Source organism: Hyla sarda, chromosome 1 (assembly GCF_029499605.1).
Source record: "Hyla sarda isolate aHylSar1 chromosome 1, aHylSar1.hap1, whole genome shotgun sequence".
In the NCBI taxonomy this organism is placed as follows: Eukaryota; Metazoa; Chordata; class Amphibia; order Anura; family Hylidae; genus Hyla; species Hyla sarda.
The window spans coordinates 436862553-436875095 of record NC_079189.1 but is presented as its reverse complement, the minus strand read 5'-3'; the positions used below and the strand labels follow the sequence as shown (position 1 = coordinate 436875095).

Below are 12543 nucleotides of genomic sequence, written 5' to 3'. Positions count from 1 at the left end.
TGCAGCAGAGTTCCCCCCACATTAGGTGCAGCAGAGTTCCCCCCACATTAGGTGCAGCAGAGTTCCCCCCACATTAGGTGCAGCAGAGTTCCCCCCACATTAGGTGCAGCAGAGTTCCCCCCACATTAGGTGCAGCAGAGTTCCCCCCACATTAGGTGCAGCAGAGTTCCCCCCACATTAGGTGCAGCAGAGTTCCCCCCACATTAGGTGCAGCAGAGTTCCCCCCACATTAGGTGCAGCAGAGTTCCCCCCACATTAGGTGCAGCAGAGTTCCCCCCACATTAGGTGCAGCAGAGTTCCCCCCACATTAGGTGCAGCAGAGTTCCCCCCACATTAGGTGCAGCAGAGTTCCCCCCACATTAGGTGCAGCAGAGTCCCCCCCACATTAGGTGCAGCAGAGTCCCCCCCACATTAGGTGCAGCAGAGTCCCCCCCACATTAGGTGCAGCAGAGTCCCCCCCACATTAGGTGCAGCAGAGTCCCCCCCACATTAGGTGCAGCAGAGTTCCCCCCACATTAGGTGCAGCAGAGTTCCCCCCACATTAGGTGCAGCAGAGTTCCCCCCACATTAGGTGCAGCAGAGTTCCCCCCACATTAGGTGCAGCAGAGTTCCCCCCACATTAGGTGCAGCAGAGTTCCCCCACATTAGGTGCAGCAGAGTTCCCCCCACATTAGGTGCAGCAGAGTTCCCCCCACATTAGGTGCAGCAGAGTTCCCCCTACATTAGGTGCAGTATAGCTCCCCAAATTAGGTGCAGTATAGTTCCCCACATTAGGTGCTGTACAGTTCCCCCACATTATGCTGTAGTTCCCCCACATTAGGTGCAGTATAGTTCCCCACATTAGGTGCTGTACAGTTCCCCCACATTATGCTGTAGTTCCCCCACATTAGGTGCAGTATAGTACCCCAACATTAGGTGCAGTATAGTACCCCAACATTAGGTGCAGTATCGTTCCCCACATTAGGTGCAGTATAGTTCTCCACATTAGGTGCAGTATAGTTCTCCATATTAGGTTGGCAGTATAGTTTACCCCACATTAGGTGCCGTATAGTTCCCCACATTAGGTGCAGTATAGTTCCCCACATTAGGTGCAGTATAGTTCCCCACATTAGGTGCAGTATAGTTCCCCACATTAGGTGCAGTATAGTTCCCCACATTAGGTGCAGTATAGTTCTCCCCACATTAGGCTTTAGTTCCCCCACATTAGGTGCAGTATAGTCCCCCCACATTAGGTGCAGTATAATTCTCCCTACATTAGGCTATAGTTCCCCCACATTAGGTGCAGTATAGTTCCTCCACATTAGGTGTAGTATGTTCCCCCACAGACATACAGCCTCCAGCCATACAGTGTATGGTTGGAGGCTGTATGCCTGTTTAAACTGCCCTACTTCAGTGCTCCGACCACTGCTCCTCTGGTCCGGCCACCATAGCAGTAGGTCCCGGGACTGGAGGAGCGGTGGTCGGAGCACTGAAGCTGATGTGCCGCTGGTCACTTACCATGCTGGCCAGCGCATGTCCTGTTTGCTGCTCCGCTCTTCCGCGTTGCTTTCCAATGGGCGCACGCACGGGACGGGGCAATTGCCGCGCCCCCCCCCCCCCTTGGATCCGCCACTACATGCATTATATACACACACAATACACTGTACACATTACATACTGTACATGCATGCTTCATACACACATACGGCACACATTACATACTGTACATGCATGCTTCATACACACACATACTGTACACAATACATACTGTACATGCATGCTTCATACACACACACACACACACACACACATACTGTACACATTACATACTGTACATGCATGCTTCATACACACATACTGCACACATTACATACTATACATGCATGCTTCATACACACAACACACATACTGTACACAATACATACTGTACATGCATGCTTCATACACACACACATACTGTACACATTACATACTGTACATGCATGCTTCATACACACATACTGCACACATTACATACTATACATGCATGCTTCATACACACAATACACATACTGTACACAATACATACTGTACATGCATGCTTCATACACACACAACATACTGTACACATTACATACTGTACATGCATGCTTCATACACACACATACTGTACACATTACATACTATACATGCATTATATACACACACAGATAGAATAGATCAGTGTTTCCCAACCAGGATGCCTACAGAGGTTGCAAAACTACAACTCCCAGCATGCCCAGACATCCTTTGGCTGTCCGGGCATGCTGGGAGTTGTAGTTTTGCAACAACTGGAGGCCTCCTGGTTGGGAAACACTGGTATAATATACACACATGCACTTTACATATAATCATCCACAGCAGTAACACACACACAGGCACAGTACATAGACATACACACACACACACACACACACACACACACACACACATATATATATATATATATATATATATATATATATATATATATATATATATATATATATATATATATATATATAGAAAAAGAAAGATCAGGGCAGCACTCCAATGGTGTGAAAAAAGATATTAAAATTTATTCCATCAAAACAATGTGCAAAACAGCAGCGACGTTTCGATCCTCTCCAGGATCTTTTTCAAGCTTGGAGAGGATCGAAACGTCGCTGCTGTTTTGCACATTGTTTTGATGGAATAAATTTTAATATCTTTTTTCACACCATTGGAGTGCTGCCCTGATCTTTCTTTTTCTACATTTGGATGGATCGTTGGACTTGATCCTTTTACAGGTTGCCTGCACCCTTTCCTATATATCGTTTGGACTTTTTGAGTGCTGTTGCTCCTTTGTTTTTTATATATATATATATATATATATATATATATCCACACACACATGCTTATACACATATATATATATATATATATATATATATATATATGCAGGGACACCTACTTTAGTCAGGCCCCATGTTGTACAGCCTCTGCGGTCTCCTTTCTTCACAGCTCTCTCCTCCCCCCTCCCCCTCCTCCTGCTCAGACAGCTGAAGGGTAAGAGAAGAGTCCGGGCTGAGGGAACATACCAAGTGCAGCGGGGGTGGGGGGAGCGTGATTGTGGTGAGGTGAGAAGTACTCCATAGCTGCAAATGAGTTTATTTAAAAAAAAATGTCAGACATTTGGGAGCCCTCTTGTTTGACTGGGTGCCTAGGGCCCGGAGCACAAACTCCAAGAGCAGGATTGTTAATCCGGCCCTGGTGATGGGGGGGAATTGCCCCGTCGCTACAGGACGGGAAAGGGGCCCCCCAGCCAGCTCAGGGCCCCAAGCAATTGCTTGGTTTGCCTGTCCTGTAGCGACGGGCCTGGCTGTGAGTTTTGTTTCTAACCAAAAGAAGATATTTTCCACTATCTACACATGAAGTTGTGATGCATGCGGCTCTGTGCATACTGGGAAAATACAATGCTGGTATTTGGTTCATGGCAGTAGCCTCCAGACTAGATTGATGCTCTGCAGCACAGTGGTCAGTGAGTCTTTGTGTTGCGATACTGGATGTGCAGATTTTTAGCATTCCACTTGGGAGTGCCTCTGTGGTTGTTCAATGGCAACAGTATTCCTCCCGGATTCATGTAACCATTCTTTTTCATAGACGTAGCTACAGCATAGGAGCCGGACTATCCCTTTTATACCTCCTTTACTTCAGGATCTTATTCAAGATCTTATACACACAATGCTAGTTGTTGTCTTCAGTTCTTTTATGTGCTAGTCTACTCTTCTCCCAGGCCTCATTGATTTCAGACTGCTGTTATTCCAGTTTATACCTATTTAGATTATTTACAGCTCCTATAGAACTATAAAAAAAAAAACGCTGGAGCTCCAGAATTAGGTTAATATTGCACCTAAAGGGGTACTACCGTGCAGCACGCAGCACCCCGCTCTCATCAGGCCCCGGAGTGAACATCCGCTCCGGGTCTGGTGACGGGGCCGGTGATCGTGACGTCACAGCTCCGCCCCCGTGTGATGTCATGCTCCGCCCCTCAATGCAAGTCTATGGCAGGGGGCGAGACAGCTGTCTCGCCCTCTGCCATAGACTTACATTGAGGGGCGGAGCGTGATGTCACATGGGGGCGGAGCCGTGACATCACAATATTCACAATGTTCGCTCCGGGGCATGATGAGAGCAGGGTGCTGCGTGCGAGATCGCGGGGGTCCCCAGTGGCGGGACCCCGCGCGATCAGGCAACTTATCCCCTATCCTTTAGATAGGGGATAAATTGTCAGCACGGTTGTACCCCTTTAAAGGGGTACTCCGCTGAAAAACAATTTTTTTTAACTCAACTGGTGCCAGAAAGTTAAACAGATTTGTAAATGGCTTCTATTAAAAAATCTTAATAATCCGAGTACTTATCAGCTGCTGAATACTACAGAGGAAGTTCTTTTCTTTTTTAATTTATTTTTTGTCTGACCACTGTGCTCTCTGCTGACACCTCTGTCCATGTCAGGAACTGTCCAGAGCAGGAGAGGTTTGCTATGGGGATTTACTTCTACTCTGGACAGTTCCTGACATGGACAGAGGTGTCAGCAGAGAGCACTGTGGTCAGACAGAAAATAAAAACTCAACTTCCTCTGTAGTATACAGCAGCTGATAAGTACTGGAAGGATTAAGATTTTTAAATAGAAGCAATTTATCTATCTGTTTAACTTTCTGGCACCAGTTGATTTGAAATTTTTTTTTCCACTGGAGTACCCCTTTAAGTAACCAAAGTTATGAGTCTTTATTTCCCCAATCCAACACTGCTATATAAATAAAGAGTTATTATTATTATGTCGATCATCACTGGGAGTTTCCAACTTCAGGTAAGATCTGGGGAATCTGGAGGCCAGGTCAACACCTTGAACTCTTCTGCAGTGTGGTAGGATGCCTTATATTGTTAAAAGAGGTGTCTTCTCCACAGGTAATTGAAGCGCACACCCCTGGTTGCATGATGTAAAATGAAATATGATTCATCAGGTCATTAACATTTGAGCACCACTACTGGACCATAGAAGCATAGAATGTGTCAGCAGATAAGAACCATTTGGCCTATCTAGTCTGCCCAATAATCCCTATCTTATATGAAGGATAGCCTTATGCTTATCCCTATCTTATATGAAGGATAGCCTTATGCCTATCCCTATCTTATATGAAGGATAGCCTTATGCTTATCCCTATCTTATATGAAGGATAGCCTTATGCTTATCCCTATCTTATATGAAGGATAGCCTTATGCCTATCCCTATCTTATATGAAGGATAGCCTTATGCTTATCCCTATCTTATATAAAGGATAGCCTTATTCATATTCCTATCTTATATGAAGGATAGCCTTATGCCTATCCCTATCTTATATGAAGGATAACCTTATGCCTATTCCTATCTTATATGAAGGATAGCCTTATGCCGATCCCTATCTTATATGAAGGGTAGCCTTATGCTTATCCCTATCTTATATGAAGGATAGCCTTATGCCTATCCCTATCTTATATGAAGGATAGCCTTATGCCTATCCCTATCTTATATGAAGGATAGCCTTATGCTTATCCCTATCTTATATAAAGGATAGCCTTATTCCTATTCCTATCTTATATGAAGGATAGCCTTATGCCTATCCCTATCTTATATGAAGGATAGCCTTATGCCGATCCCTATCTTATATGAAGGATAGCCTTATGCCGATCCCTATCTTATATGAAGGATAGCCTTATGCCTATCCCTATCTTATATGAAGGATAGCCTTATGCCTATCCCTATCTTATATGAAGGATAGCCTTATGCTTATCCCTATCTTATATAAAGGATAGCCTTATTCCTATTCCTATCTTATATGAAGGATAGCCTTATGCTTATCCGTATCTTACACCCTCAGTCAGCATTGACTTTTTTTAACTGTATCCCCTAACGTAGATCTTCTGTGGGAGCAGAATAACATTCACTCAATGACCATGTAGTCCAGGGCTTGACAAATTTGCTTTGAATCTAGGAGCTAGCAAAAAAGTTAGGATTTTGATTTACATTTTTGAGAGAAGGGTTAAAAAATTTGCTTGCCTTGCATCAGCTTATTCCCATTTCTGCATTGAAAACATATGGCCAAACATGCATGGATATGGGCAAGTCAGGTAGAATATGTATGGGCAGCCTAAGATGTATATGTACACCATGCCTGTTATATACCATATTTACATAATATATTATATTTTTTTAACTATTTTTATGTTCTGTGTAGCTATATATATACATACATACAGTCATGGCCATTATTGTTGGCACCCCTGAAATTTTTCAAGAAAATGAAGTATACATTTGTTTATTCCCTTTGTGTTTATTCCCTTTGTTTGGAACTAAACCAAAAAAGGAGGGAAAAAAAGCAAATTGGACATAATGTTACACCAAACTTCAACAATGGGCTGGACAAAATTATTGGGACCCTTAACTTAATATTTGGTTGCGCACCCTTTGGAAAAAATAACTGAAATCAGTCGCTTCCTATAACCATCAATAAGCTTCTTACACCTCTCAGCCGGAATGTTGGACCACTCTTCCTTTGCAAACTGTTCCAGGTCTCTTATTGGAAGGGCGCCTTTTCCCAACAGCAATTTTAAGATCTCTACACAGGTGTTCAATGGGATTTAGATCTGGACTCATTGCTGGCCACTTCAGAACTCTCCAGCGCTTTGTTGCCATCCATTTCTGTGTGCGTTTTGATGTATGTTTGGGGTCATTGTCCTGCTGGAAGACCCAAGATCTATGACTCAAACCCAGCTTTCTGACACTGGGCTGTACAGTGCGACCCAAAATCTGTTGGTAATCCTCAGATTTCATGATGCCTTGTACACATTCAAGGCACCCAGTGCCAGAGGCAGCAAAGCATCATTGAACCTCCACCATATTTCACTGTAGGTATTGTGTTCTTTTCTTTGTAAGTCTCATTTCGTTTTCGGTAAACAGTAGAATAATGTGCTTTACCAAAAAGCTCTATCTTGGTCTCATGTGTCCACAAGATATTTTCTCAGAAGGATTTTGGCTTACTCAAGTTCATTTTGGCAAAATATAGTCTGGCTTTTTATGTCTCTGTGTCAGCAGTGGGGTCCTCCTGGGTCTCCTGCCATAGCGTTTCATTTCATTTAAATGTTGACGGATAGTTTGCGCTGACACTGATGCCCCCTGAGCCTGCAGGACAGCTTGAATGTCTTTGGAACTTGTTTGGGGCTGCTTATCCACCATCTGCACTATCCTGCGTTGACACCTTTCATCAATTTTTCTCTTCCGTCCACACCCAGTGAGATTAGTTACAGTGCCATGGGTTGCAAACTTATTGAAAATGTTGCGCATTCTGGACAAAGGTAAATCTAGATCTCTGTACAATTTTGGTTCTCAAGTCCTCAGACAGTTCTCTTCTCCTCTTTCTGTTGTCCAGGTTTCAGGTGTGATTTTTATATTGCCCACACCTGTTACTTGCCTCAGGTGAGTTTAAAGGAGCATCACATGCTTGAAACAATCTTATATATCCACAATTTTGAAAGAGTGCCAATAATTTTGTCCAGCCCATTTTTGGAGTTTGGTGTGACATTATGTCCAATTTGCTTTTTTCCCTCCCTTTTTTTGGTTTAGTTTCAATACACTCAAAGGGAATAAACATGTGTATAACAAAACATGTGTTACTGCAATCCTTTTCTGTGAGAAATACTTAATTGTCTTGAAAAATTTCAGGGGTGCCAACATTTATGGCAATGACTGTGTATGTGTGTGTATGTATATATATATATATATATGTATGTTTTTCCCTAGGTATTTATGTTTAGCCTGTTTGTATGGATAGTCTATGTGGTTTAGCTTCCTTCTGGGGTTAATGCTTTGTGAAGTATATAAGCAGGCTCCAGCTCTGGCTGTCATATGCTTTGTAATTCAGTATACATTCACTTATTGACAGACCATAACAATTCTACCGCTCTGTACTGTACGTGATCCAGGCGAGGGCGTTGTCTCCAGCCTCCAATCATTGAGCCTCGTCCTGGGGTTTGCTGACTCATGCTGATCCTCTGACAGTGAGGCCACAGCTGTATAATCCACAGTGCGGGGGATTTATCATTGTAGGTGAACCATCTTTCATCAGCTTTTTATTTTTTTTTATGTGGTTTTAATGTGTACATGAGCCAAACTTATTAAAGCAGAGGTGTTTGCAGTTTATAAATCCCCGACCACTGCAAACAATTCATTCAAGTAGTTTTATTTGTTTTTTTTTATAGTCTTAAAGGGGTTCTCCGCTGCCCTGCTTCGGAAGCTCCGCTCCCCAGCATCCGGAAGTTTATTGTTCCGAACGCTGCGTGCGGGCTTCCGTGTTCAGGGCCGCCCCTCGCGACGTCACGCCCGTCGCGCCCCCTTCCCATAGACTTTCGTGGAGGGGGCGGGCATGACGTCACGAGGGGCGGCCCTGAACACGGAAGCCCGCGCGCAGCGCTCGGAACAATAAACTTCCGGACGCTGGGGAGAGGAGCTTCCGAAGCAGAGCAGCGGAGTACCCCTTTAATGCATTGCGCAAAATTTTGCAACTTTTTACCACAAAACAAAACAGTGTAAAGGCATTGATACATTTTCCCCAGTATACGTATACAACAGTGCACTCCCTTGGTGTCCTCTATATGTATGGCTGTAATATTAGATAAATACAAGTGTCAGGGGCCTGTGAGGCAAGAAGGGGTGTTGTCTGTTCTGTTTGTACACTTGGTGCCCCCCTGCTTTAAAGGAAAACTGTCAGCTTCCCCCCCCAGTAACCAGCGGGAGACGGTGATCAGTTTGATGCCTGCTGTGCCTGGATCCGCCGCACTGTTCGGCCCTAATCTTCTATTTTTTGGGATATGCTAATGAGGTGCTAACTGCCACCGTCCGGGCTAACTGGCACTCTGACGTCAGTGCCGCCTGCAGCATTGCCGCCCAGCTCATCAATATTCCTCCCCTCCCTCCGCCTCTCCCTCTTCTCCCCACTCTGTAATGAAGAGAGAGGGGAGGAATATTGATGAGCTGGGCGGTGCTGACGTCAGAGTGCCAGTTAGCCTGGCTGGTGCCAGTTCGGGATATGCCACCTCATTAGCATATGCCGAAAATAGAAGATTAGGGCCGAACAGCGTGGCGGATCCTGGCACAGTAAGCATCAAACTGATCAGAATCCCCCGCACTTCCAGCCAGTACCGCTGGTTAGTGCGGGGGGGTGGGGGGGTTGAGGGGAGTAATCTGACAGTTTTCCTTTAAAGGGTACCTCTCATCAAATAAACTTTTGATATATTTTAGATTAATGAATGTTGAATAACTTTCCAATAGCATGTTAATGAAAAATATGCTTCTTTCTATTGTATTTTTCCCGATCAGTCCTGTCAGCAAGCATTTCTGACTCATGCTGGAGTCCTAAACACTCAGAGCTGCCAGCCTGCTTTGTTCACAGCCAAACAGGCTGTGAACAAAGCAGGCTAGCAGCTCTGAGTGTTCTCCTTTGTGAACAAAGCAGACTGGCAGCTCGTAGTGTTTAGGACTCCAGCATGAGTCTGAAATGCTTGCTGCCAGGGCTGGTAGGGAGACCCCTAGTGGTCATTTCTTCAAAGTGGAAAATTAAATAGAAAGAAGCATATTTTTAATAACATGCAATTGTAAAGTTATTCTGCATACATTAATCTATAATATATCAAAAGTTTTTTTGATGAGAGGTACCCTTTAACTCCTTAAAGCAGTGTTTTCCAAACAATGTGCCTCCAGCTGTTGCAAAATGACAATAATGCTGGGAGTTGTTGTTTCGCAACAGCTGGAGGCACATTGTTTGAAGAACACTCCCTTAGGCTATGTTCACACAGCGGATGGGATTGTGATGCACTGTGCACACGGCAGAATTTCTTAGAATTTATTTTTGTGGATTCCGCTCGGAAATGCATTGCCGTATAAGAGATGCGTATTAGGGCCTGCCAGAACATTCAAATGTGTGTAATGTCCGCCCATGTGTACATAACCTTAAAGCATTTGTGTTCTAAAAAGAGTGGAAAAATGAGATTGTTTCAAGCATGTGATGCTCCTTTAAACTCACCTGGGGCAAGTAATAGGTGTGGGCAAAATAAAAATCACACCTGAAAGCAGATAAAAAGGAGAGAAGTTCACTTAGTCTTTGCATTGTGTGTCTGTGTGTGCCACACTAAGCATGGACAACAGAAAGAGGAGAAGAAGAGAACTATCTGAGGACTTGAAAACCAAAATTGTGGAAAAATATCAACCATCTCAAGGTTACAAGTCCATCTCCAGAGATCTAGATTTGCCTTTGTCCACAGTGTGCAACATTATCAAGAAGTTTGCAACACATGGCACTGTAGCTAATCTCCCTGGACGTTGGTGGAAGAGAAAAATTTATAAAAAGTGTCAATGCAGGATAGTCCGGATGTTGGATAAGCAGCCCCAAACAAGTTCCAAAGATATTCAAGCTGTCCTGCAGGCTCAGGGAGCATCAGTGTCAGCGCAAACTATCTGTCGGCATTTAAATGAAATGAAACGCTATAGCAGGAGACCCGGGAGGACTCCACTGCTGACACAGAGACATAAAAAGCAAGACTACATTTTGCCAAAATTAACTTGAGTAAGCTGAAATCCTTCTGGGAAAACGTCTTGTGGACAGACGAGACAAAGATGAATCATGAAATCTGAGGATTATCAACAGATTTTGGGTCGCACTGTACAGCCCAGTGTCAGAAAGCTGGATTTGCGTCCGAGATCTTGGGTCTTCCAGCAGGACAATGACCCCAAATATACATCAAAAAGCACCCAGAAATGGATGGCAACAAAGTGCTGGAGAGTTCTAGCACTCCAAGGACTTTCTGGGAAAACGAATATGCAAAGCAGCTCATCACACCACCTTCATAGGTAGCATTTCCTAAAATCAGCTTTAGCTCCAGTTACTCCAGATTTCTGAGACTCCGTAACTGGAGCTAAAGCTGATTTTAGGGAATGCTACCTGTGAGGGTGGCTTTGCATATTCCTATCTGTGTGAATTGCACACCCATACCAAGTCCTATAAATTTTCCTGTTGTGAATTTAGAAGTCCATGTGTATAAACAAATAAATGAATAACAAATGAATAAAAAAAATAATAATAATAACTGACATATCAGTTATGCCCCATTTTCCTGGCATGGATACGCAACCTATTTTTCCAACAGATAAACGTATTGTGTGCACAAGGTCCAATGCTTACAGTCTGTCCACCAAGTGTATTTCACTGCTTATTATTTATTTAGGATGTAGGAAGAAGGAATTTTCATTTGGGTATTTGTTTCTAAATATTTAATAGATCGATTTACTTTTACTACCCTCTGGTTATTATCTGCCGTTCGTTTTTATATCTGGTTTTTACATTGATCTTGTGGGTGATGGTGCTAAAAATATCTGTATTGTCTGTACTCTACAGGAGGTATTGCAGGTGGAATAGAGATCTGCATCACGTTTCCCACAGAATATGTCAAGACCCAACTACAGCTAGATGAGAAGGCAAATCCACCAAGATACCGTGGAATAGGTGAGTAATAATAGAGTCCAGGGTGAAACGGGAAATGCATCACTGATGCATTGAGCTAAATGCCTTAAATTTTTTTGTTGATATTCTTTTTTTTGTTTTTTTTTTAACAATATAACAACATAGTAGCAAGATTTTGGCACTCGAGTAATGAAAATCAAGGTCAAATAAATTATATGAGGTATTGTTGTTGTAATACTAAGATAATTATTAAAATGATTAATATTTAAAACTAGATAGTGTAGTCACAGGGCCCTTCTGACTCACCACCAGTATATACAGATAAAATATGTAATAATACTTAAATAAAATATCAATATGTATAATAACAGATCTATTATTTGCTGCTTAAAACAGATATGCCCTTAGTCCATCCAAGGTGGGCTGGGACCTATAGTCCTCCCAAATCAGTTGATGGTGCAGAATTAGCTCCAGATATATCACATCCTTAGTAGTAGTTATAGGGCATGCTGGGACTAGTAGTAAATGTCTCAAAGTAAGTCTCTTATAGTTAAAGGGTTACTCCGCTGCTTAGCGTTTGGAACAAACTGTTCCGAACGCTGGAGCCGGCAGCTTGTGGCGTCATAGCCCCGCCCCTCGTGACATCACGCCCCACCCCCTCAATGCAAGTTTATGGGAGGGGGCGTGATGGCTGTCATGCTCCCTCCCATAGACTTGCATTAAGGGGCAGGGCTATGATGTCACGAGCTCCCGGTTCCATCGTTCGGAACAGTTTCTTCCAAACGATGAGCAGCGGAGTACCCCTTTAAATCTCCAGCTAGAAAAATGTATAGTGTCTGTTCAATAAATATCACTATTGATGATACAGTATAGTGGATGTCTAGTTAAAATAGGCCCAAGATGCCCATAGCGACACTGGCAAGCTCCTCTGTTGGCTGCCACACTATGTAATATGTATGCCCGTAATAACAAACTGGGTAGATCTTACCCGCACTTCAGTATTGTTAACTGGTCCGCAAGTAGTGGCTGGCAGGCCGTT

At 43.5% G+C, this 12543-nt stretch overlaps 1 protein-coding gene across 5 annotated transcripts in view; it reads left to right on the top strand.

Annotated features, from left to right (window-relative positions):
• The window catches only part of SLC25A1 (solute carrier family 25 member 1), a 44161-nt gene that overhangs the window by 14661 nt on the left and 16957 nt on the right, over window positions 1–12543 (top strand). For 4 of the 5 annotated variants that reach the window (XM_056531774.1, XM_056531804.1, XM_056531784.1 and 1 more), the window contains exon 2: window positions 11439–11546. In XM_056531774.1, coding sequence (XP_056387749.1) covers window positions 11439–11546 — 108 coding nt within the window. Of the gene's footprint in view, window positions 1–7974; window positions 8095–11438; window positions 11547–12543 lie in introns of all 5 variants that reach the window. The other variant, XM_056531813.1, reaches the window with a different exon arrangement.